General features: G+C 39.8%; 1 protein-coding gene across 6 annotated transcripts in view; it reads left to right on the top strand.

Moving 5' to 3' along the window:
* The window catches only part of golim4a (golgi integral membrane protein 4a), a 39,033-nt gene that overhangs the window by 11,219 nt on the left and 3,223 nt on the right, over positions 1–24,591 (top strand). Inside the window, exons 2-15 of one of the 6 annotated variants that reach the window (XM_038285558.1) lie at positions 10,530–10,604; positions 10,696–10,745; positions 10,872–10,892; positions 11,140–11,290; positions 14,161–14,243; positions 14,390–14,473; positions 16,830–17,030; positions 17,113–17,385; positions 19,578–19,873; positions 22,667–22,746; positions 22,926–22,993; positions 23,180–23,395; positions 23,478–23,540; positions 23,718–23,813. In XM_038285558.1, coding sequence (XP_038141486.1) covers positions 10,530–10,604; positions 10,696–10,745; positions 10,872–10,892; positions 11,140–11,290; positions 14,161–14,243; positions 14,390–14,473; positions 16,830–17,030; positions 17,113–17,385; positions 19,578–19,873; positions 22,667–22,746; positions 22,926–22,993; positions 23,180–23,395; positions 23,478–23,540; positions 23,718–23,813 — 1,757 coding nt within the window. Of the gene's footprint in view, positions 1–10,529; positions 10,605–10,695; positions 10,746–10,838; positions 10,893–11,139; positions 11,291–14,160; positions 14,244–14,389; positions 14,474–16,829; positions 17,031–17,112; positions 17,386–19,577; positions 19,874–22,666; positions 22,747–22,925; positions 22,994–23,179; positions 23,396–23,477; positions 23,541–23,717; positions 23,814–24,591 lie in introns of all 6 variants that reach the window. The other 5 variants (XM_038285554.1, XM_038285556.1, XM_038285555.1 and 2 more) reach the window with 5 other exon arrangements.

Raw genomic sequence — 24,591 nt, 5'->3', positions numbered from 1 at the left:
CTGCTCCCCAAGGGGATGGGTTAAATGCAGAGGTACATTTCTCCAAGTTTCAATAAAGTTCTAACCATAACCTCCCCAACTCAATTTAGATCTTAGTCCTGCACCTAACACCTAATCCTTACAAATTATTTGTACCCATGGGTAGCAGGCATTGGTCCCCATGAGAAAAAGTCAGCCCCCAAGATGTGCTATGATTTATAGAAAATGTTTCCCACAATGTATCTAATACCTGCCTCCTTTTACTAGAAAATTAGTCCCCACAACATAACAAAAAAAAACAAGTAAGCGTGCACACACACAAATGCCAGTTTTCTCCATTGCAATGGAGCTTTTCATTGACTTCCATTCATTTGCATAGTCTCACCCAGACCCTAATTATTAAAAACGTATACTTAACCCTAAACTAAACTGAATGAATTCCTTAGACCTAAACCAACTCAAAGCTCTTTGATCTTGCTCTTGATGTAGTAGAACTTTTCTTGGTAACTGGTCCTCACAAGGTATTTTAACAAAAATTGTTGATCTGATTGGTTTTACTCAAAACAAACAAAAACATTACTCCATCTAGCCTTATAACTTCACTTTGTTGTCCACAGAGTCACCATGACTTTATCTTCATGTTAACGAAAAATTAAAAAATAAAACTGTTGGAAAGGCATGATGGGTTTTATTTGCAAGGGGGAAAGATTTTTTCTGTTTAGTGCTTACCTTAAAACTGTTTTTGTTTAGTGAAATGTTATTAAATTTGGAAAAGCTCATTATGAGTCATTATGTGCAGCAGTGAAGGTGATTTTCTAGGACATCAGGTTCTTTCATATCTTTGAAGTAGATGGGTGACCACTGACGTCCTTATGAATAGTGCGTGTGTATTGAGATGAAAGGTGTGAAGAACAATGTACTGCTTTGCTTCAACTGTTCCCTTTTTTATATTTGTAAATAATCCTCTGATTGGGCAAGACATTCCAGAGCTTCATAAGTTCTACTTACATGATGTCATTAACTCATTACGGCTTTATAGGGTCTTCAGTTGGGTTATTTTTGTAGAAAGGCTACATATGCATGTTATACTTTACGATCGAGAGCTGTGGTACTGTTGCATCCTTGGAAACTACATTCTGGTTAATGAGATAATCTTGCTTCGTATGCTATGTGTGCTATGGTAGCTTCATCTGGTCTGTTCCTGTTTAGCTGTGACTCCATCCCGGAGAGAAATATCAGCTATGCTGCTGCCATCAAAGCCTTTGTTTAAAGATGCCGGAGATTGTTTTTCAGTGTAATCCTGTTTCTCTGACTGTGACTAACCCTATTTGCTCTCTTTCATCCTCTGACATGGGAGCTGGCTCAGAGCTCATCTGCCTGGCTGTGTGTTTCCAGGACGGGGCCGCCTGTGGAGCTGGTTGACAGTTACCTTTTATATCTCTGCTTCTTTTTCTATGTCTGCTTCTGTCTCCTTGAACCCCGGTCGGCCTCAGCAGATGGCTGCTCACACTGAGCCTGATTCTGCTGGAGGTTTCTTCCTCGAGTTTTTCCTCTCCACTGTCGCTACAAGCATACTTGGTGTGAGGGATTTCTTTCAAGTCAATGAGTCGATGCAATCAGTTTGTTTTCCTGAGATAGAGAACTGAATGAGATGTATAGTAAGGAGATGCAGGGTTTTCATTTAGCTTGGAGTTACGCACCATTAAGATAAATAATATTCTGACAAAGGTATTGGTAAGCTATTCTCAATAAAATTAAAACATAATTTTGTGTGAACTTTACTATAAATGATCACCTAGTTATTTTCAACCAGTATAGAAATATCAAACCTATGAAGTCTAAGATAATCTTATAATTTTTCGAGTGTTTAAAAAGCAGCGCAGCAGGACGGCATCCTGACAGAATTTATCCCCTCTGCATTGTTTACTGCCCCTTCATCCCACTCAGCTAGACGTGGAAGAGGTTGGTTTTATTTTTTATGGACAGAGGAATGATGCGGTTTCCTACTGTCATTCAGTTAGTGGGATTTATCATATGACACAGATGCTTAAAATATTCATAAGTTTGGCAGATTTACATTAAAGTGCTGTTCACTTTATTCAGAATGTGTAGGAAACAAGGTGGGTATCTATATATGTAAAATAAAAGGGAGAAATTGGGATAGCTGCTCTGAGAATTTAGAGGAGGTACAATTTCCCTCAGGAAAACCTACTTTAGCACAACACCGGTGCAACACGTCAAAGATGGGGCTCTGTGTTTTAAATCTGGTCATTTACTTAACATTAAGCCACACTTTCTAATGCCGCTGTGCACACACTGCTGAATATTCTTTTTCGCTGATATCGGGCAACTTCTATTTTCAATTGGCATAATGAACATCAACTTAGAATTGAAAATAAATGAATAAATTGAACGATTCTGGGAGAACTGAAAGATTGCAACTGGTTCCTGTTCATTCTCGATGTCCAACTCTAGATTTTAAATAAAAATACAGCAGTTGTGAAATTGTGTTGTTTTTGTAATGAGCAAAATATTGACAAAGGTTTGTAACTGAAGCACAGCCACTGTTTCTCATTTGCTAAGTGTCGTGTGGATCTGCACACAGCTACATAAACTGAAACTACCAAGTCTTCAGTTCTTCAGAGCCTCTCTGCTGTCATGTTTACAAACAGGATGTTTTCATTCAGATTATTTAGAATTACAATCACACAGTGTTGTCAGACTTTTCTTTTGCAGCTTGTACTCCGTCCTTATCATAGATTTCACAATTATTTCTATCCAGATCTGCTTTCTTTTTTTCTTTTTTACATGTAATGAAGCATTCCTCCATTAAACGCATTATTTATATTAATTCTCCTTTTTCTGTAGCTTCCAACATCCTCCATTTTGCAGTTATTCCTTATTATCAAGATTAGAGTGCATTTCCAAGAACTTATGATTGAATTTGAGACTTAGCTCAGTTATTACAAGAGGCTAAGTTAATCATAGGCGCACCCACAACCATTAAACATATTAAAGCCAAATTAAACATATTAATTTTACCATGAGGGGTTGTCTGCCTTGCTGAGTAGCATTATTGAAGGATTCAATTCAATTCAATTCAGTTTATTTATATAGCGCCAAATTCACAACACATGTCATCTCAAGGCACTTTACAGTTCAACCAGATCAAATTGATACAAAGTTTTCTATCTAAGGAAAACCAGTTGATTGCATTGACTCATTGACTCAAATACAATCCCCCACACTAAGCATGCTTGTAGCGACAGTGGAGAGGAAAAACTCCCTTTTAACAGGAAGAAACCTCCAGCAGAACCAGGCTCAGTGTGAGCGGCCATCTGCCGAGGCCGACTGGGGTTCAAGGAGACAGAAGCAGAGATACAAAAAGCAGCTGTAAAAGGCGGCCCCGTCCAGGAAACACACAGCCAGGCAGACGAGCTCCAAGGCAGCTCCCATGCCAGAGGACGAAGAAAGCACATCCACTCAGTCACGGTCAGAGAAACAGGACCACACTGGAAAACAGGCCGATCTCCAACATCTATAAACAAGGGTGTTGATAGAACACACAGTGATGTTTTTTCCAGGATGTGTCACAGCCAAACAGGAACGACGGGCAAAGCTATCTAAAAAAGCAGAAGAGCAGAAGGTTAGAGATTGAACTAACGATTCTCGAATGGGGAAAAAAGGGGAAAAAAAGAAGCAAATGATAAATGGGGGTCCCTATGCCCTCCAAAAAGTCTAAGCCTATAGCAGAAATTTTAAAGAATCTCGGGATAAACCTGACCACTCTAACTAAAAGCTTTATCAAAAAGGAAAGTTTTAACCTCCTTTTTAAAAGTAACTGGGGTCTGCCTCACGGACTAAAACGGGGTAGTTGGTTCCACAGGAGAGGAGCCTGATAAAATAAAAAAACTGCCTCCATTCTTTTTAGAAATTCTAGGGAACCACTAGTAAACCCCAGATTTTAGAGCGAAATCTTGTTGGAAAATAAGGAACAATCAGATCTTGATATAAGATGGAGCTTGGCCATTTAAGGCTTTATATTTTGAAAGGGGATTTTTTAAATTTTATTCTTGATTTAACGGAACCAATGAAGAGAAGCCGGGAAAAGGGAGATTTGATCTCTCTTTTTTAATTTTTTATTAGAACTGGCTGCAGCATTTTTGGGTAGCTGAAGGCTTTTAATACAGTTTGTGGACTTCCTATATAAAAAATTACAATGTCCAGCCTTGAAAATAACAAATGCATGGACTAGTTTCTCAGCATCACCCCTGGAAGGTATTTCTAATTTTTTCAATGTTCCTCAGATGAAAGAAGGAAATTCAGAAACCCTTTGATGTGGGGTTTTAAATTCGGTCCTGATCAAAAAAAAACACAAGATTTTTTATTTATTTTTTAAATCAGTTTTTAAACCCATCCAAATGAAGTGACTGGGTAATCAGTTTTTTTTTAGAGACTGGGTTTAAAGACTATTTAAACCGTTTTTCGCATTCGAAGCGAAATTTAAGGTCATCCAGGTTTTAAGTCTTCAAAACATCCTGTAATCTAGTAAAGGGTTAGCTTTATCTGGATTTATAAAAGATTGCTGGGTATCATCAGCATAAAAAGTGGAAATTTTTAAACCCCTGCTGTCAATAATTTACCAAATTTGGGGTGTATAAATAAGGAATTGGTCCCCGCACTGATCCCCGTGGTATCCCCAGGGAAAACCTTTGAGCTTTTTGAAGATCTATCTTTTAAAAACAAACTGAATTTATCGATGTAAGATTTTAAAAACCCGTCTAGTGCTGTTCCTTTTTCCAACAAAAAATTCAAGTCTTTCAAAAGAATATTTTGGTCAAGTATCAAATGCACCTAAGATCCAACAGGACGAGCAAGATACAAAAACCATTTTTTGAGGCCATGAGAATACTTAGTGACTTTCACCAGAGCTGTTTCAGTGCTATGATGAGCTCTAAAGCCAGACTGAAACTCTTCAAAAAGTTCATTATGGTGGAAGTGATCGCAAACTTGTTTGGCAACTACTTTCTCAAGAATTTTGGATAAGAAAGGAAGATTGGATATAGGTCTATAATTGACCAAGTCATCTGGGTCAAGAGACGGTTTCTTAAGCAGAGGTTTAATTACAGCAACCTTAAAAGCTTTAGGTACATATCCCTGTAACAGAGATAGATTAATCACATTAAAATGGAGGAGGAGATCAAAGGGAATACCTCCTTAAATAACCTGGTTGGAACTGGATCTAACATACAAGTTGAAGGCTTAGATGAAGACAATAATTTTGCTAATTCAGAGAGTTCAACTGGATCAAAGCAGTCTAAACCCAGTTCAGATTCCATGACTACCTCAGGTACAATCGCGGATAGAGGAGTGCTTATGATCTTATTTTTAATAAGATCAATCTTATTTATAAAGAATCCCATAAAGTCATTGCTGCTAAGAGCAGGTGGAATGGACGGTTCAACAGAGCTATGGCTCTGGGTGAGTTTGGCAACTGTATTAAAAAGAAATCTAGGATTATTCTTATTCTCCTCTATTAATGAGGAGAAGTATGCTGCTCTTGCTTTACAAAGGGTCCTCTTATACAGCAGTAAACCATTTTTCCAGACTAGGAAGGACTCTCGCAGGCCTGTGGAGCGATATTTTCTCTCCAGTTTCCTAGCATTTTGCTTCAAAGTACGCAGCTCTGCATTAAACCAAGGAGCAAGCTTTCTATTTTTAACGGTTTTCATTTTCAAAGGAGCTGCGTTGTCTAAGGCAATACGCAGAGAACTAGCAACCCCATCAACAAAATCTCAAACCTGTGAAGGGGAATAAGCTAAACTTTTGCACTCTCACTGCTCAGTGACACAGAGGAGAGAGAAAGTGAAGCAGATTCTTTAAAATTTATAACTGCACTATCTGATAAAGATCTACTAAAATTGAACCTTCTTTTGGGGGAGGAGAACTCTGTTAAAGTAATCCTGAAGGTTATTAGAAAGTGGTCAGAGAGGACAGGGTTGTGAGGAAATACTGTTATTTCTTCACATTCTATGCCGTATGTCAGCACAAGATCCAAAGTATGAAGATGAGAATGCGTGGGACTATTCACATTTTGAACAAAGCCAATAGTGTCTAAGATAGCATTAAAGGCTGCTCTTAAGCTATCGCCTTCAATGTCAGCATGGATGTTAAAATCTCCCGCTATGATGACCCTGTCAGTATTTAATACCAAATCAGAAAGGAACTCTGAAAACTCATCTAAAAATTCAGAGTAAGGACCTGGTGGACGATACAAAGTTACAAAAAGAAGAGGTTTTCTTGCCTTGAAATTTGGATCAGGGAAATTAAGGGTTAAATATTCAAAAGAGTTGTAGGTATTAACTGTTTTGGGAGTAATCAGTAAGTCAGACTGGAAGATTGTTGCTACTCCTCCTCCTCGCCCAGAACTTCTGGGGATGTGAAAATTTAAATAGCTTGAAGGAGTTGCCTCATTTATGCTCACATAATCCTCTTGCTGCAGCCAGGTTTCTGTAAGGCAAAACAAGTCAATGTGATTATCACAAATCAAGTCATTAACTAGTAGACTTTTAGAGGAAAGCGATCTTATGTTAAACAGACCGCATTTAATTGTTTTAACTTTTTCCCCAATTTGAGTTATTTTGATTTTAATTAGATTATCATGATTTACTCCTTTGGGAATCTTTGCTAATTTATTAGATTTTGGTCGTGGGCAAGACACTGTCTGGATGGAGTAAAGAGTGGGTAACAGTAGAGAAGCTGCAGAGATGTGTGTTAAACTACAACTCTGCTTCCTGGTCTGCACCCTGGGTGGTCAGGGTTTTGGAGGACTAATAAATGTGGCCAGATTCCTAGAAAGAAGAGCTGCACCATCCAAAGTGGGATGGATGCCGTCTCTCCGAATCAGACCAGGCTTTCCCCAAAAGGATTGCCAATTTTTAATGTAGCCCACGTTGTTTTCAGGGCACCACCTAGACAACCAGCGGTTGAATGACGACATGCGGCTAAACATGTCATCACTGGTCAGATCAGGGAGGGGACCAGAGAAAATTACGGAGTCCGACATTTTTTTGGCAAACTTACACACCGAAGCAACACTTTAATTTTAGTGACCTCCGATCGGCGTAACCGGGTGTCATTACCACCAGCGTGAATAACAATCTTACTGTATTTAACCTTATCCTTAGCCAGTAGTTTCAGGTAGGATTTGATGTCGCCCGTTCTGGCCCCCGGCAAACATTTGACTATGGTCCCTGGTGTCTCTAATGCCACGTTTCTGACTATGGAGCTGCCAATCACCAGAGTGGGCTTCTCAGTGGGTGTGTCACTGAGTGGGGAAAACCGGTTAGAAATGTGAACGGGTTGGTGGTGACCAGTGGGCAGAGATCCACGACTACGCTTTCTGCGTACAGTTACCCAATCGCCTGGCTGCTCAGGCACTTTTGGAGGACAGCTACGTGGGGGGCCTACTTCAACAGCCTGAAGCCTGGATTCTAACTCTGACACCCTCGCCTCCAAAGCTACAAAAATACTACACTTATTACACATCCCATTATCACTAAAGGAGGCAGAGGAATAACTGAACATCTGACACAGAGAGCAGGAGAGAGGAGAGGAAGAAGGAAGAGTTGGAAAAGAGTCAAGGGAGGGAGAGAGAGAAGCCATAGCAATGCTAAGCTAGCGCTAGCCTAGGCTAGCTACTTCTTGCTATCAGAAATAAAACCGTGTGAAACTGACAAGTGCTCAGTAGAAAAGTGCAGCAGAAGGTGCTATGTTTTAAAGTAGTCAGTTAGAGTTACTTAGATACAGAGATATCACAGAGAAAATAACTTAACTTCAGATGGAGATCCTCTGAACAGCTGCACACTCAGTTAATCCAAACAGGAAGTGAACAGGTCCAAACAGGAAGGATGAAAAATATATATATAAAAAAGGAGACAAATCCAGTTTATCGATGGGATTTGCAGTGTAACACAACACACTGTTTTATATGCTGTCTAGGAAGTTGCTTTTTTTAAATTGGGAGCTGATGTAAAGAGATTAACAAATTCATTAGAGGACTCGTCTCAAACTCGTCTCAAACTCTTGCCCTGTGTAGGCTTTTTTGATTTCCAAAAAGGAGAACACTTTGCCCACGGATTCAGACAGGCTTCTGAAAGGTTAAAGGTACACTATGCAACCGGTGTTGATTTTCCAGCGAGGCTCCCCCCAGAGGGCGAAAGTAAAAGTGCACTGTCGTAAATATGCACAGCTGTTCTCCTGGTTTCTCCGTCAAGCCAGGCACGGTTGTTTTGAGCTTAGCAGACAGGCGAACGCAACGAATGACTAATGCTGCGTTCACACCGGACGCAGCTGGCGCGACAGAAGCAGTGAGTTTACATGCAAAGTCAATGGTTGACCCGCGTCAAGGCGCAGCAAAAGGTCCCGCGGCGCGTTTTGAGCAGCAGGCGCAGCGCGTCTGAGCAACTGAAGCAGCGCGTCGGGCGCGTTTAAGCATCTGACGTGCCGCAAACGTGCTGCTGCTCGAGATGGAACAATTTTATTTTTGCTGCTCGAAGCGCCGCGTCAACCAATCAGAGAAGCTGATCTGGGAGCTGGCAGGGAGAGAGACACAGCGCTGATGATCAGAGCGCTATGATCACTCCTCTTAAACAGTTTATTGACGCCTAAATTAACTTAAAATGCAGAAATCTGCCGGCAGAATATGTTCGCTTTTATTATCCTGCTGCCTGCAGTTTGGATTATTTAGATCAAAAACACCTACCAGCTGCCGCAGTGAACCGCGAGGAGGCGACCCGGCCAGAGGCTGCTGATGAAGGGATTCCTACTGTCGGCGCACCGCTGGTATGTGGGGGTCTGAGCGGCTCCGACAGAAAAAATATTGGAAGGCAGGATGATAATCTGAATGAACTGACTGCACTGATTACGTTTTCAGGTGTATTTTCTCACTTAAAAACATATTAAAACTACTTTATTCCCACTGATCACAGCAAATATAGCTGCAAGGCAGAGAAAGGATAGTGAAGCTCCGCCCAACGCGCGTCAGACACACTTTTGCACCGCGCAGCCAGAGCAGCAAAGCTGCTTCAGCCGCGCGTCAGAACTAACTGGTACAAGCAGCAAAAATGAAGCAGCAGACGCGATTTTGCTGCTTTTGCTGCGTCCGATGTGAACGTAGCATAACTGCACAAAGATCGCCACTGTGCTAGCAACGAGCATGCTTTTAACTGGGGGCGTGTAGCAGTTCTCGCCGTAAAGTAAGACCGACTCTCGCGAGACTTCTGAGCCTGTGGGTGCGGGCCGAGGGCTCCTGCAATTGCAAGTGCAGTATTTCCCCCAGAGACCACCACGGCGGCCGATAATACCTTTGTTCAACCTGAAATTACTCATTTAATCATCCAAAACGTTATGGAACACATTAATTAACTGAAAAATGTTGCATAGTGTGCCTTTAATAAACATGCTATGTTATACCTAAATGTTAAATAACTTTTGTAGTAAAACAAAATCTGTAACAACCAGTAACAAATGTATAGGTCTCTTTTAAAATACATAAATAAAATCAAATATAACATCTTCTGTATTAGAAAATACAGTTTCAACAAATTACCTCGTTACAGCGTCCTCTGTTTTCCCAGGTCTTTCAAAGCGCTCAGTCAACTTTGTCGAATAACTCTCCCCTCACACAGCTTTGTTATGTTTTTCAGTGTCCATATGAGCTTTTAGATCTCCAGCATCTTAATTAGACACTGAAATATGTGCCAGCTTTGCACGCTGTGTACTCAGCCTCCCACTTGTCGCAACAAAATACCGTTGTATTCTGTGCAAAGCGGCAGTCGATTTAAGCATGAAGTTATGGTTCCCCCCCCATCCCATGTCCATGCAAACTAGAACGTATGGCACCGTATCTAAAAGTTCCTGTACACCAGCCTCCAAAGATGTAAAGGGATGGCCATCTCAGAACCTCAGCAGATGATCCCAATGTTGGATCAATTGGATTTTTTATTTTTATTTTTTTACATCAGGACATTTTTTTTCCCCCAACAATTTAAATAATCAATGCTAATTGAAAAAACATTTATTTAGAAAACATAAGTTACCCTTTATGTAAGAGTCATGAACGCTTCATCGATCAACTCAAATTTAGCTGAGATGGAGGAGTCTAGTGTTTATATATAAAAAAAATAAAAAAAATAGCAATAATATTCTATAATAAACACAAAAAATACCTGAATTAACAAATACTAAAACTGAATTACTTTAAGACTTTTTTTGTTGTTACAAATTAAAGAAAAACCCCTTAGAGACGTCTTCCCCCTCTTACGGAGATATTTACTGACATCACTACCCACTTGGGTAAATATCACATCTGACTGTTATATAACCCATAAACTTCTTGCTTCGTCTCGGTCGACCTCTGTGAGCAAAAAAAAAAAAGTTAATATTTGGATTTTATCTGTCTTTGATTTTTTTTTTCTTCCACCTGCATCATCCTATTACGGTATGCTTTATTCTATTTTATTCTATTTTCATTTTTTAAATATATTTAGTGGTGTACGAGCATAGATCCCGGTTGGAGAAATCTCTACAGAAGGAGAGGTTAGAGCACAAAAAGGCCAAAGAAGGTAAGAAAAAAAAAAAAAAAAAAGTTCTGATTTTTTTTTTTTTTTTGCAGTAGCTGATATTCACCCTAGTTGTATGGATTTGTTTCCATAGATTACCTTGTTTATAAACTTGAAGCAGAGAAATCTTTGAACAAGGAGAAGGTGAGTTACTTCATCTTCTTTCTTCATGCTGGCTTCTTCCTTCTGTATTTTTATGGGTTTTTTTTTAACTTTAATTCTTATGTGTTTAAACAGCAAGATGCCAACAGCAAACTCAACTCTTTACAGGTGCAACATCAGATGCTGAAGGTAAGGATTGTTAAAATCTCAGCGCACCAATTGTTTCACCTGGATTCACCATTCTGGTTGCTTTCCTCCTTTTCGTTTTTCTACCTCGACATTTGCATACATTATTCAGGTCTCTTCCTGTTGTACTAGTATGCAAATAATCCCACATTTTTATCACGTATCCTGTCTATAATGGTTTTAATGTACAGTTAGTGTCTGTGTAGTATAGAAAAGCCACACAATGATATCAATCTTTTATTCCTGTAAGAACCAGCATAGTGAACTGAAGAGGCAGTACTACGAGCTAAACGAGCAGCATCAAGCGCAAGGAGAGGACCACAGCCGGCTGCTGGGCGAACACAGAGATCGCTACGATAAACTGCAGAAAGCCAAAGAAGTGGAGATCTCACAGCTTAAAGGTATTAATGGGGTTGGAAAAAGTTAAGTAGAAATACTATTTTCTAGTTTAACACAAAAGAATAAAATAAAAGGAGATACAGGGCGTGGCAGAGACTTATGGCATTAAGGCCTCTTTCCTTGATCCTTCTGTCCTGGGTTTGGGTCTCAACTCTTGGTGACATATGCGCCTCTTCAGACCTTAGTATAAATACACACCAAATGTAATAGCTCTCAAGTTGTTACGTAGAATATTATACCTCCTTGGTTTCTCACTCTTTGTAGAGCCACACAATTGTGACTCTACAATTTTCTGTGTTTGTCATAGCCTGAAACATTTCCAACAGCTTGATTTATCTGTCTTGAAAGCAAATAAATCTGATGCCAGTGACTGCTGGTGCTCAGCAACAGGTGGTGGAAGTAAAGCTTGTTACTCTACGTTCGAGTAAATGCTTAATAGTTCAGAAATTTCTTTGGGATCTCATTAAAAATACCTGGAAACCATTTTTTAGGTTTTGAAATGGAAACCTTTTAAACCAGCCAAACCACAGCCTTTCACTCTTCAGACATGGAAAAGCCCTTTTATATAAGGTCTTTGGGTCTGTGTAGAACACATGACTGAATGTTACTGGGCAATCTTCAAGCCCTGCTTTTCTTTTTTTTATTCTATGCAAAAAGTTTCAGAGATTTTGATCTCCTCTTACGCTTGTGCATAGATTCGCCTGGAATGTTTGAGAACACTGGGCCTCATGCAAAAACATTTTCGTATTATTGCCAATAAATATTTTTTCATTTTTTTTCTGTCCTGGGCTTTTACGAATGCGCCACATCAGATTCAAGAAACGTTCTTAACTTCAGTTAATAATCCCTGTAAATGTGATGCAGTCCACCTGTGCATAAATGAGTTTGCTTTCTGACAAATGTAAATCTGCATAATTACCGCTCCAATAATCCCATATAAGGCTATGACTTCCACGCTTGTTCATTCAGAGAAATTACTCAGAGAAAAAAAAGACTACATGAACATTAATAACCTGAAACAAGAAACAACATTGAAATGGATTTTAAACTATGATGTGCTTTCTTACAAATCTGAGCAAATTTTTTCAATTTTTAATAATACAGTAAAGTAAAAGAACTATATTTAAGAGACCGGTTTGGAGGGCGCGGCCCTGCTGACCAAGACCTGAGCAGCAGAATTAATGGACAAGAATAAAATCCAAGCAGCAGAGAATAAATTAAAAAGCTGCAAATTCTGCTGTTGCACTGTTATGCTACGTTCACACCGGACGCAGCAGGAGCAGGAAAATCGCCGCTGCTGCTTCCTTTTTGCTGCTTGTACCAGTTTAGTTCTGACGCGCGGCTGAAGCAGCTTTGCTGCTCTGGCTGCGTGGTGCAAAAGTGGGTCTTGCGCATGTTGGGCGAAGCTACTCTATCCTTTATTTGCCTGGCAGCTATATTTGCTGTGATCAGTGGGAATAAAGTAGTTTTAATATGTTTTTAAGTGGGAAAACTTAATCAGTGCAGTCAGTTCATCCAGATTACAAACCTGCCTTCCAATATTATTTCTGTCTGAGCCGCTCAGACCCCCACATACCGGCTGTGCACTGTCAGTAATCCCATTCAACAGCAGCCTGTGGACCGGTCACCTCCTCTCGGTTTGCGCAGCGGCTGGAAAGCACTTTTCATGTACATAATCCAAACTGCAGGCACCAGGATAATAAAGGCAAACATGTTTTGCCGGCAGATTTCTACACTTTAAGCCAATTTAGGCACTAATAAACTGTTTCAGAGGATAGCGTCCTGCATCAACAGCAATGTGTCTGTCTCCCTGCCAGCTCCAGATCAGCGTGTCTGATTGGGTGATGTGGAGCGTTGAGCAGCAAAAGTTCAATTTTTGCTCTCGCCGCTTCAGATGCTCAGACGCGCGGCGGGATCTTTTGCTGCGCCTTGACGCGTGTCAACTATTGACTTTGCATCTAAACTCGCTGCTTCTGCGGCTCCTGCTGCATTCGGTGTGAAAGCAGCATTACAGAAGTAAAAGTAAAATAAGAAATAAAAATAATTTGATATAAAAACAGCCAATGAAAACTACTGGTAGAGGCAAGACATGCAAAATATGGTGTAAATGATTAATATGAACTGCCATCAACAAACGCAACGTTTTGCAAAATCTTCTTTTAATATACAAACACAAGCATGTAATAAAAGATCATGTCTGTCAGCCCTTGGTTGTTCTCTCCATCTCTTGTACAATAAACATTAAGGCGTTAATGGTGAAACCCTGATTTGACCCAAACGCAAATATTTTACATGTGTGTAATACAAAAACCAAGGAGCTGCCATATAGTGAGATGAATGGATGTTTTACCATTAGATGAATTTTATGCAGCAAGTTTCTAAACTTTATATCCATTTTCTGTCTCAATTGTTATTTCAATAGTAGCTCGATCTCACATAGATCTCACTGACATTCAACCAGTGTTACCTGGATACCGACATGCCAGCTGCAAGTGCTGTGACTGATGGTTCTGTCATCATTGAATTAATATGTAGTTTATGATTGCAGAGTTGCATAATGTATAATGATGTAGCCTAATAAAATGTACAATTGCTTCTCAGTTAAACAAAGGCAGTAATTTATTGAAAAACTAGGTTTGGAAAACAGCTGGCTCATTGTGCAAGACTCCTACGTCAGGTCTGGAGGACTCGTAAAATGTGTTCGTACCTGATAGATTAGAAATAGATGATAAATGGTGAATGTGACATTTCCTCACAAAACCAATAAAGAAGAAATTTGTTCCTAAGAAAACTGCTTTGATGAGGCCTATTGTCTGTTTTTAACACATTTTTTTAAAAGTGTCTTTTTACTTTTTTTTTTTTTTAATACCAGAACATGTTTATAACCTAAGAGAAGAAAACACACAGTTGAGGAAAGCCCACCACGAGATTCATACCCAGCTGCAGGATGCACACGTGAGGAGGACACAACAGTTTGTCTTTAATAATTAATATGACTAAAATCCAACTCTTTCTGCATGTATTGAATTCTGTTATACAAAAAAAATGCTGACTTATCTGCAGAGTCTATTTAGCTGTAAGTGGTTCTGTTCTGTGCTCAGCTCAAGCATCAGGACCTAAAGGCAGCCCACGACCAGCTTGCACTGAACCTGGAGGACCACAAGAGTGCGCTAGCTGCAGCTCAGGTGAGAAAGCAGTGATGGGGGCTTACTGTTACTGCAGTCCTCTAACACCCAGGCAGATTAATACTGACAATGTGTGCCTCTGCTCATGTGAGTCCCGCAGAGGAGAAAGGTTCTCATAATGACTTATTCAATTCAATCCTTCCTTAAACATAAAGGCTAAATTACTCTGTATTGTGTCTTTATGATGGATAGTAAATCACCTTTTTTCCCCTCGATCTGTTTTTGTCCATTTCCGTTATCTAATCGGTTTTATGGTTTTCCATTAGTGCCTCTAGTTGGGGGTTTGGGTAAAAGTAGTCCATCTCCAACGCAGCAAAGCTAATGGGATGGCAATCTGTAATAAAGACATGAAACAATGGAGCAGAAACTAAGGCCGCCTTTTTGGATTTAATCACCCCGGCATGTCTGTGTGACTCTTTTCAGAAAAAAGAAAGCCAATTTATTTAATCTTTGAAGGGCTGGTGTTACATTAGCAAAACAGAAAGTGGTTAAAAGAAAATATTTAAAGTTTTGTTTGTAATGTGCAAAGAAGTTACTATGGAGGATTGGCACGATGCTCTTCCATGGTAAATATTGTTTATGTTAAAAATTTACGAACACAAAGGATTTTGAAGCTAACAGGAATACAGAATTTATAAACGTCAGTTAGAATCAGTTATCTGAAGAAGCTTGTCTTATTACCTCAGCACTGACTGACAGCTGCTGCCTTTATCCAAACATTTCCATTATTTTCTCAGTGTTGGATGGACTTTACTTGCATGGTTTTGCATTAAACAGCGCTTTGTTTATTCTGCAATACTTTAACGGAAACTTTTTTTCAATTAAACAGGAGTAACACTATAGAATTAAATAATTTCTTTTGCAAAGTATATTTTATTTTTCAGCTTTACACATTTTCTTTGAACAAGTTAAAGTTAAAGGCTGTCAAAGAGCAAAATTATAAAGTTCTAAAACATTTATTTAATTACAAACAAATAATAAAGTCTTATCTATATAACTGTATAACAGCTCACTTGTCCCATCACGAACACCAGATGGTGCAGATCAGTATTCAACATTGTCAGTGTGTATTCCTTTTAATTATTTAATTAATTAATTAAATTTTTTTTAGAATTCTTAATTAAACCTCTAGTTCTTCTCATAAAGGGAAACCTCAGTTCTACAACGTTTTAGATAATAAAAAGTAACTGCTTAGTTACTTTGACTGCTAACAAGTTACTTTGATTGTTCAGTAACTAACTCCTCCAGAGTTACTAAGTCTGTTACCTTTTTTCCCGAAAATTAGCCTTTACAACTCAAAATTTTTTTGATGAGCAGACAGACGCCTCAGTATTTCAGCACAGATGTACTTCTGGTCAGACGTTCCCGCTCTGTTTGGTGGATGTGGCCATGTTAAACATGTTCGATCTAGCAAACAATTGAAGCGTTATATTAATGGTGGATTTTGTGGATACTCAGAAGCAATCAGACATTAATGGGAACTCCACTTAAGGAGAGAGTAAAAAAACAAACCCTAGTGAAGTGCAAGCGTTCACTAAAAGAATGTGAATGTGCAGAAGACGGCTGGAGTTTCATTTTTGACCACAGGTGGCAGTGTCATTCAAAAACTCCATCATGCCTTTTAAACTAGAACTCGCTCCTTTTTAAAGCTCTCTCTGTTCGCTTAGCTCGTATGGCACATTTTAAGTAACGATCCCGACACTGAATGTAACAAGTGCTTCCTGTTCAAATTAATATCTATTACGTCACAAAAGCCTCTAAATGAACTGACATCAAACCAGCCTATTTTAAAAGAACTATATGTCCATGGTGTTGCACCTGTTCTTTCTGCAGGAACACATTAGGTCAAATTAGTCCCTTCTGCAGGAAGTCAATATCATGGTGTCACACCAGTCTCTCCTGTAGCTAAATATCTATGCTTTGTGATTTTCTCTGCTGCATGAATAAATGACAGAGAGTCTAAATGTTTTATAGACAAAAAGATAAAATTCTGATAAAGTTGGTGGCCTCAATTATTTTTCCAAAGGAACACATTTCAGATGGAAGCTCATCTCTGTAAGTTGGAGCGGTCATGGTTGTACTAAACCATTATGTACAAGTGTCTGATTGGATTAAGCCAAAAATTAAAGGATTGTCACTTTTGACCCCCCCCCTAAATAATTTATTTTTTAGCTTCCTGTAGACTAATGTTTCTCTCTATAAATAAACTGATAATAGAATGAATCTGTTACCTATTGCCTATTGCTATTATTGGCTGTTGTCCACTGAATGCTGACCCACTTCTGGATTAGCTTCTTGCTATTTGCACCATTTCCCTATGGCTTAGCCTTTCTTTCGTGTATGCTGTTCTCCCTAGGCCCAGGTGGATGAATACAAGCAGCTCAAAGACACTCAAAACAGGAACCCAAACCAGGTAGAGCCTGATCCAAACCATGTTTCTCAGCAGCTGCCAGCAGCAGCTGTAACAGCTGGATCACATGCTCATGAATCCCAGCTGACTGGAAAAGAGATGCATGTTCAAGATGACCGTCATCCGCACTGGGACACAGAATCAAGGGTAATGAGAGGGAAAAAAAAACAACAAAACAAAAAATACTGTAAATATCCAACTATGAGGACTCTGTTATTTTCTTGTTAAGTTGGATCATCAGGAGGTGAACGATGTCCACGCCCAGTCTGAAATAATTTCCCAGCTCGGCCCATCTGAGAGAGATGAGGATAGAGAGGGGGAGGCGGAGAGGAAGAGGGAGTTGGCAGAGGAGGAGATGGCTCAAGCCGGACAGCCTCAAAAGCTGGAGGAGGATCTGGACCAGACACATGATGGGCAGATGGAGGAGGAGGGGGAGGAAGAGAGGGAGAAAGAGCAGCCTGATGAGAACGCCTTGGACCGACAGAAACGACAGCCGCAGCTGGTAAGACCTAGTTTACACAAACAGATTTGGACTTTCAAAGGGTCGGTCACTTTTTCACTTTTCTAGTGTAGCAAAGGTTCACCTCCAACAGTAAGATGACCCTATTTAACAAACCCTTATCACATTGTTGGAGCCTATTTAGATTAAATTATTTTTTGCTAAATTATTCATGTTAAATCTAAGGTTGTGTGAATGGTAGAGCTATTGTTTATTTGTTTATGTATTGGTTTTGCTTTGACCCTCCTCCTTGTCAGTCTAGATTAACAAGTAGAAGCAGCTGATGAGGTGGATCTGATTGTTTGAAGGAGTGAGGAGTGCAACAGTTTTTTCACACACATCACTTAATGTTTATACTTGAATTTTTTGTAAGTCAACTCTGAGAATATTATTGTTATTTTTTTTGAGACAAGAAAATTATCCACGAGTGCTTTTTGTTTTGTGAGTCGAAAAACCTCCTCCTAAGACTACTCTGGCAATTTTTTTTATTTTTTTTGGGAAACCAATAAACCAATAAAATACATTAAAGTCGTAGGAAAGTCAGATTAAAATTTCAAAACATTCTGGCTTATATAAATGTACTCTTTATCAGATGATATTGTCCCAAAAGTTATTTTATGCAGGCCAGTTAGGCTACGTTCACACTGCAGCCTGAAGTGACCCAATTCCGATTTTTTTGCCCATATGTGACCTGTATCAGATCTTTTTATGACAGTCTGAACGACACAGATCGGATTTTTTCAAATGCGACCCAGGCCACTTGAATATGTGGTCCTGAATCCGATACGTATCTGATCTTTTCAAATGTGACCTGTGTCTGTACGGCCAGGTCGCATTCATCCGACCTACACGTCATTGATACTTGACAAATGTTACTAAACGTTACTAATCTGCGTCCTACTAAGCGGAGGTGGGAAAAACTAACAACCATGGCGGAAGATAACACAGAGAGCAGTCAATGGAGAGAAAGTGAGGTTGCTGACTTAATTCATATTTGGAAAGATAGCTCGATTCAGATCAAACTCGAAGGGTCTTACCGGAACCTGGCTCTCTTTCTTTTTGATCTTCTTAAAAAGATTTTGTTCGTAATGTGCCTGCTCCTGTTGGAGAAGAACTTAAAGAACGCAATATACGCTGCGGTATTACGAGTCATGTTTACTTCCGCAAACACTGAGGACGCTTGCTACATGTGACGTCATCGCGTCCTCGAGTGCGCATGCGGGACACTTCGGTTGAACGCTTTCATTTCACACAGTAGATCACATACAAGTCGCATATACTTGGAAGTGTGAACAAAAAAATCGGAATTGAGCATTAAGGCCTGCAGTGTGAACGTAGCCTAAGTTATACGTCAGCTTGGACACCTAAATTCAGCCAATCATATATCAACAGTCATCTGTCAATCTAATTTTTTTGGTCATAGCATCTTGATTCATATTTCGCAGCTAATATACGCCACGGTTGAAATAACAGCCATTATTTACTTAACCATTGAGTTCCGTCCCAGTGTTCACTGGGATGGACGTCTGTGTCTTCAGGAGGAGTAGTGCTAACAGAACTGGCAGCGTTGCGAGGCAAGGGCTCAAACAAGTACAGCTGTAAGCCTTTTACACCAAACCAAGCTTCTGCCGCCCTGGCGTCCTCTTCCATAACATCTTCGTCCACGCTTTCCTCCTCTAAATAAAAATGTATGACGGAGGAGACTCATCCAGGACCTCCGACGCAAAACTTTCCTCCTCTTGCATGTTTTTGCGTTCATCGAAAGTGTCGTTGCTAAGTGCTACTTGGTCTCAATGTAATTTCCCATTGGGAACCAACTAGCACTAAGTCGCTAACTGGTTAGCAAGATGCTTCCGAGACACCGGCCACAATCACGCTTGCTTGCGAAATTTGCCGCAAAAATCCGCCCCCTTGATAAACGACCAATCACTTTATTCACTCATGTAAAGTCGTGTACCATTCGGGAGAATTCGGAAATGCAGCGGTTGGAACAGCTGCTTCCCTTTGACTTTAGTGTATGTGGATGTAATTTTAAAAAAGGGATTTAATTTTTTATTTTTTGTCAGAGGATGTTTATAGATTGCTTGTTAAATAGTTTTAGAGGAAATTATGTACAAGTTAAGTGTCCTTTTCATATGGACATATCTGCTATTCGCATAGATGAACAAAATGTTTTTTTTTCTCTTATTTTTCTGATTTCTGAGGACAACCATGTGGAGCTCCATCAGGCGACTCAGCTGCAGCACCAGGCACCACCACAGGCGCACAACCTGAAGTCAGCCTATGAGCAGCAGCAAGAGGAGCAGCGCCTGGAGGCCCGGAGGGCCGAAGAGCGTAGGCGAATCCAGATGCAGCAGGAAGCCCTGCAGGCTCAGAGAGAGAAGGTGCTGAAAGAGAGGGAGCAGCGTCTAAAGGAAGAGCAAAACCTGGAGGAGCAGCATCACAGGGAGGCTGACAGAAAGGAGCAGCTGCTGAGAGAGGAGCACCAAAGGTTATATTGAGCCCTGGAGTTGTTAAAATTCTCTAAGAAAAGTTAATCCAGTAAAAACTTGTTCACTGCACAAAATGAACTATGTAGATTTTTCTTTAAAAAAAAGTATTTGCATTTCATTTGAGGAGGTAGAATGATCTGATTAATCGATGAATCGGACAAAAAATATTTTTTATATTAACCTCTTTATTCCAAAATAAACATTTTAGACAGAACAAACAAGCACACAAGTACAGGTTGCTCATTAACTGTACTGGTGCAATATGAAAAATAAATGTTTGTGTTAAAACTACGCAAACTTACATGAGAAATGTAGCTGTACATCCACAAAATATAGGCTACTTTGTTTCATAAAGCGCAAAAAAAGACATTTTTGTTTTTAAAAGCCCCTAAGGGGTTCAAACAATAGGCCCCCCCATTTCAACAAATGAGTTTTTTTAGAGTAGAAGAGTTCTGGCTTTTAAGACAGGAAAGTATAGCAGTTAAAGTTGCTACTTGAGAAAATACTGAACCATAGAGATAAAAATAGCCCTGTGATTCAAATTATAAATTGTATTTGGAATAAAAATGAGAGAACTAGGGGTGCTAAAAAACACATCCTCCAAAGACAGATATTTACATGGGAATGTGGCATATAATTAATTGACATATTACTGATCTTGCTGGATTTTATTCTGCTTTACTTCCATAAATTGCAGGATCTTCTTTACTTTATCTTCGCCAGAAGATTTAAACTTTAAAAGCCTTGCCCTCATAATTTGCAAGTAAATTTATTTATAAAGTAAATGTAAACGCTGCTTAAGCTAATTCAAATTAAATTAAAAGTAAAATAAGTAGCCAACCTTATCACTGTCTGTAACCTACTAACACGGTAAGGAAAGCATCAGATGAGCTACCTGAGAAACTAACGTTACGTTTCCCCACTTTAAAACCAAACAAACATGGTGGTTCCGTGCCATGTTCATTTCTTTTGAAAAAAGTTGCATGTTATCACTTTTTTCGCTTTACAAAGCGCAGGCTATTTTAATTATTGTGATCAATTTGCGCCATCAATCCCGGTGCATGCGCGCTTCATTTGCAGTCTGGACGCTGAGGCTCTGACTGCAGCGCAGAGAGGGACTCCTGCGGGAGCGGGGGGAGGCGCCCCACGGCAGAGTAGGAACGATACATTTTTTCACGTAAGAGTCTCCAAAAGCCGCCAGTGAAACCGAAAAAAGTCGCCAGATTTGTCGTTAGTCGCTTTTTTGAAAAATAGTCGCTGGAGGGGTCTGAAAAGTCGCTGAGTTGGTAACACTGCTCCTGCGGCGCTGACTCGCTCTGCCATATTTTTTTTTCTTCCTCTTTCAGTCAAGAGGCAGTGATGACGGCGCGGCGGATGACGCAATAATCGCGCGACACAACTAATCGATGATGAATTTCGTTGCCAACGCTTTTAAAAGTCGATTTTTATCGATTTTATCGATTCGTTGTTGCAGCCCTAGTGTAGATTATCTCTTATTTTAAGGAACAAGACACTAAGTCCACTTATAGATAATCTCACTAACACCTCAACCAAAGATCAAATACACAAAAATATTTTACCTGCTTTTATACATATTTTATGATCAGAATCAAAGAAATGTCTCTTTTCCAGTACAAAATGCGACAAGGTTAGATATCTTCCAAGAAGCAAGGTTGTTACCTGCTGAAGTATGAAATTTTTTTCAGTATTTTCCAGGTTAGGAAAAGTTTAAAAGAATAAAATAAGGGTTTAAAAAATATTTGTATTTTCTTATTTGCCATCACACTGTAAAGTTGTCTTAAGCTGTCTTTCCTTCTTGTTCTTGTCCTTCCTTCCTTCTGGAAATCCTTTGTTTAAAACTTCCGACTTATTAACTTTTATGTAGTTTCAAGCTTATTGCATACTCTAAATTTTAGACAACATTGCCTATTCCTGTTTTAGACTCTAAAACGGGTTGGCAAAGTTGTTCCTTGAGTGCTATTTACCTGCAACTTTTGCACGCATCCCTGCTTCAACCCACCTGAAACTAAAGGCCAAATTACCTCCTTGGCAAGTCAGTAAGTGTAGCAGAGGTCTGGCCATTAAGCATTCATTTGTTTCAGGTGTGTTGAGGAAGGGATGCATGCAAAAGCTGCAGGATAGTGACATTTAAGGAAGGACTTTATCGAATAAGTCTGATCCAGTGTAACTTTTGTCACACCCACAAAAAAAACACCACAGCAGTACAATGGCAGAGGATGGATTTCTTTTCAGTGCAAAATGCTTTATGCTACTTAAATGAATCATACAAATGATCATATTTTCTTCATATTTTATGTTTCTCACTGCCTTTACCAGACAATACTCAAAGTATCCTTTACATAACAGATCACTGTATGGATTTTCAGAACTGAAATACAATTGGAAATCCAATCTGGAAACAAAAGTGGGAAAACATCCCCACTTTTTCTACTGAACAATGGCCATCCATATTCTAACCAATCACATGGCTGTTTTTAGATGTGCTGCAAGAACAAAGTTCTGCAAAGAAAAAGAAGTGTCAGGAACGCAAGAAAAAAAAAATGCTGTCATTCACTGCAGGAGCAAGAATAAATGTCTCTGTTCTTGTGGAGCATTCAGCTACCTTAACATAAACCTAAAAGACTGAAAAATCCTCCCTGGTCTGGACAGATTAGCGATGCAGTGACTACAGTTGTAACGTAGCGTTAAGTTTCCATGTTCTTTATGTTCAGACATGACTTTTAAATTGGAGGTTTTTCTCCTCTAGCTGCTGATGGGTGTTGTTTTCTTAGGAAAAGGACTGAGTATGAGAACATGGATGAGGATGAGGATGTTCAGAATGAAGAGGACCATCACATCACTAATGAAGATGGTGAGACAAGAAAGATGTTTTTCAATGCATGACTTATGATAAAGCTATTGATATTCATAAATCAAGCGGAACAGTATGATTTGTATCACAGTACAAATCAAGAGCTAAATGATTACTGAAATTATAGGTATTTTTTGATATTGAAAACATGCACAGATTGTTTACATTTTGTTTGTTAGCAGAGAGAGACGTTCACATGTTACCAGAAGAGGAAGAGGAGGAGAAACGCAGAGTTTCCCTGCATCAGGTGATTTTTATCTCCAAACTGTGAAAAAGGACACTCAGCAGTAATGTGGAATGGGTGCTTATGTCGCCTTTCTGTGTCTTTTCTTTTTACACATTATTATCAAAAGGTGGGTTTGAACATGCAGCAATAGTCAGATGTTTTTGTTGTCATCCTTTAATGATGTATACTTCTGGTTCCACTTTGAAGCGTGGCATAAATGGTGAGGTGGATCCTGAAGACGACCCCAATAACCAGGGAGAGGATGAGTTTGAGGAGGCTGGGGATGAGCATCCAGCACATGGGGCTGCCGAGGAGGAAGAAGAGGAAGACGGGTTAGAAGAGGAAGAAGAGCCAGCTGCTCTTGGCCAGCACATAGAGCCTCATCCGGATCCTGGACGACCTGCTGTGGAGGACGAGCTGGTGGTGAGTATGGGCACAGTGAAGATGTCCTCCAGAGGTTACACCGTTTTAAAGTTAGGTGCATTTAAAATGTTGTGTTTAACAGATGGCTGGAAACCCTGATCAGCAGGAGGACAATCTGGATGACCAGTACCAAGAGGAGGACGAGGTAAAAACCAGCAACTCACAGATCAAAACATTAGTCATGGAAAACTTAATGTGATCTTTGTTCCAGAGTGACCCAACTAGCTATTAGATTTATTCAAAGGGATTCTGACTAAACCTTAGATCTACTTTAAGTTTGTTTTTTTAATGGATCGCATATATGGGGTGTCTGTATCTCAAGGCGCAGGAGGATGTAGCTGGTGGAGAGAAAAGAGAGGGAGAAGAGGAGGGGGTGGAAGAGGAAGGAGAAGAGCAGTACAATGAGAACATGGAGCAGGTGAGTTTTGTAGGGAGAGAGTTAGAAACTGAAAAACTAGCAGAGATGGAATAAATTATTGATTAATGGGATATAGTTATACTTTCCTGCACCGGGCTGCGCAGTGGAGAGCACTGCCACCTTGCAGCAAAAAGATCAGGGTTCGAATCCCGCCCTGGCTCTTTCTGCATGGAGTTTGCATGTTCTCCCTGTGCATGTGTGGGTTCTCTCCGGGTACTCCGGCTTCCTCCCACAGTCCAAAAACATGATGTTAGGTTATTTGGTTTCTCTAAATTGTCCTTAGGTGTGAGTGTGTGTGTGTGGTTGTTTGTCTCTGTGTTGCCCTGCACCCCTCACGACCCCGCTTGGAATAAGTGTGACAGATAAAGAATGGATGGGATATATACCTTCTTGCACAAACTGAGTTGCATCATAATGTACAGAATAAAATATAGACTTTAGTAAAATACTGTAGAACAGAGGTCTTCAACAGGGGGTCCGTGACCCCTAGGGGGTCCACGGAGGTACTGCATGGGGGTTGCAAAACTTTTGGTTGACTCATTTTTTTTTTTTTTTTTTATTCCCTGCTGAATTGAAATGTCTTTAAATCCACATCAACATGAATTGAACAGACTGTTGTAAACAGATAAATGGAGGCAGAAGATGCCTTTCAGTCATCAATGCACACATTCAGCGACACACAGGAGCTCTTTCAAGCTGGGCACCGTTTCATTCACAACACCTGTCCCATCAACCAGGAATCCGAATCAGGAATACTTTAATAATCCCAGGGCAAATT

This window comes from Cyprinodon tularosa, unplaced genomic scaffold (assembly GCF_016077235.1).
Source record: "Cyprinodon tularosa strain WSP-4 unplaced genomic scaffold, ASM1607723v1 ctg211, whole genome shotgun sequence".
Taxonomy (NCBI): Eukaryota; Metazoa; Chordata; class Actinopteri; order Cyprinodontiformes; family Cyprinodontidae; genus Cyprinodon; species Cyprinodon tularosa.
The sequence above is the reverse complement of the archived record's forward strand: the minus strand, read 5'-3'. Positions and strand labels throughout refer to the sequence as shown.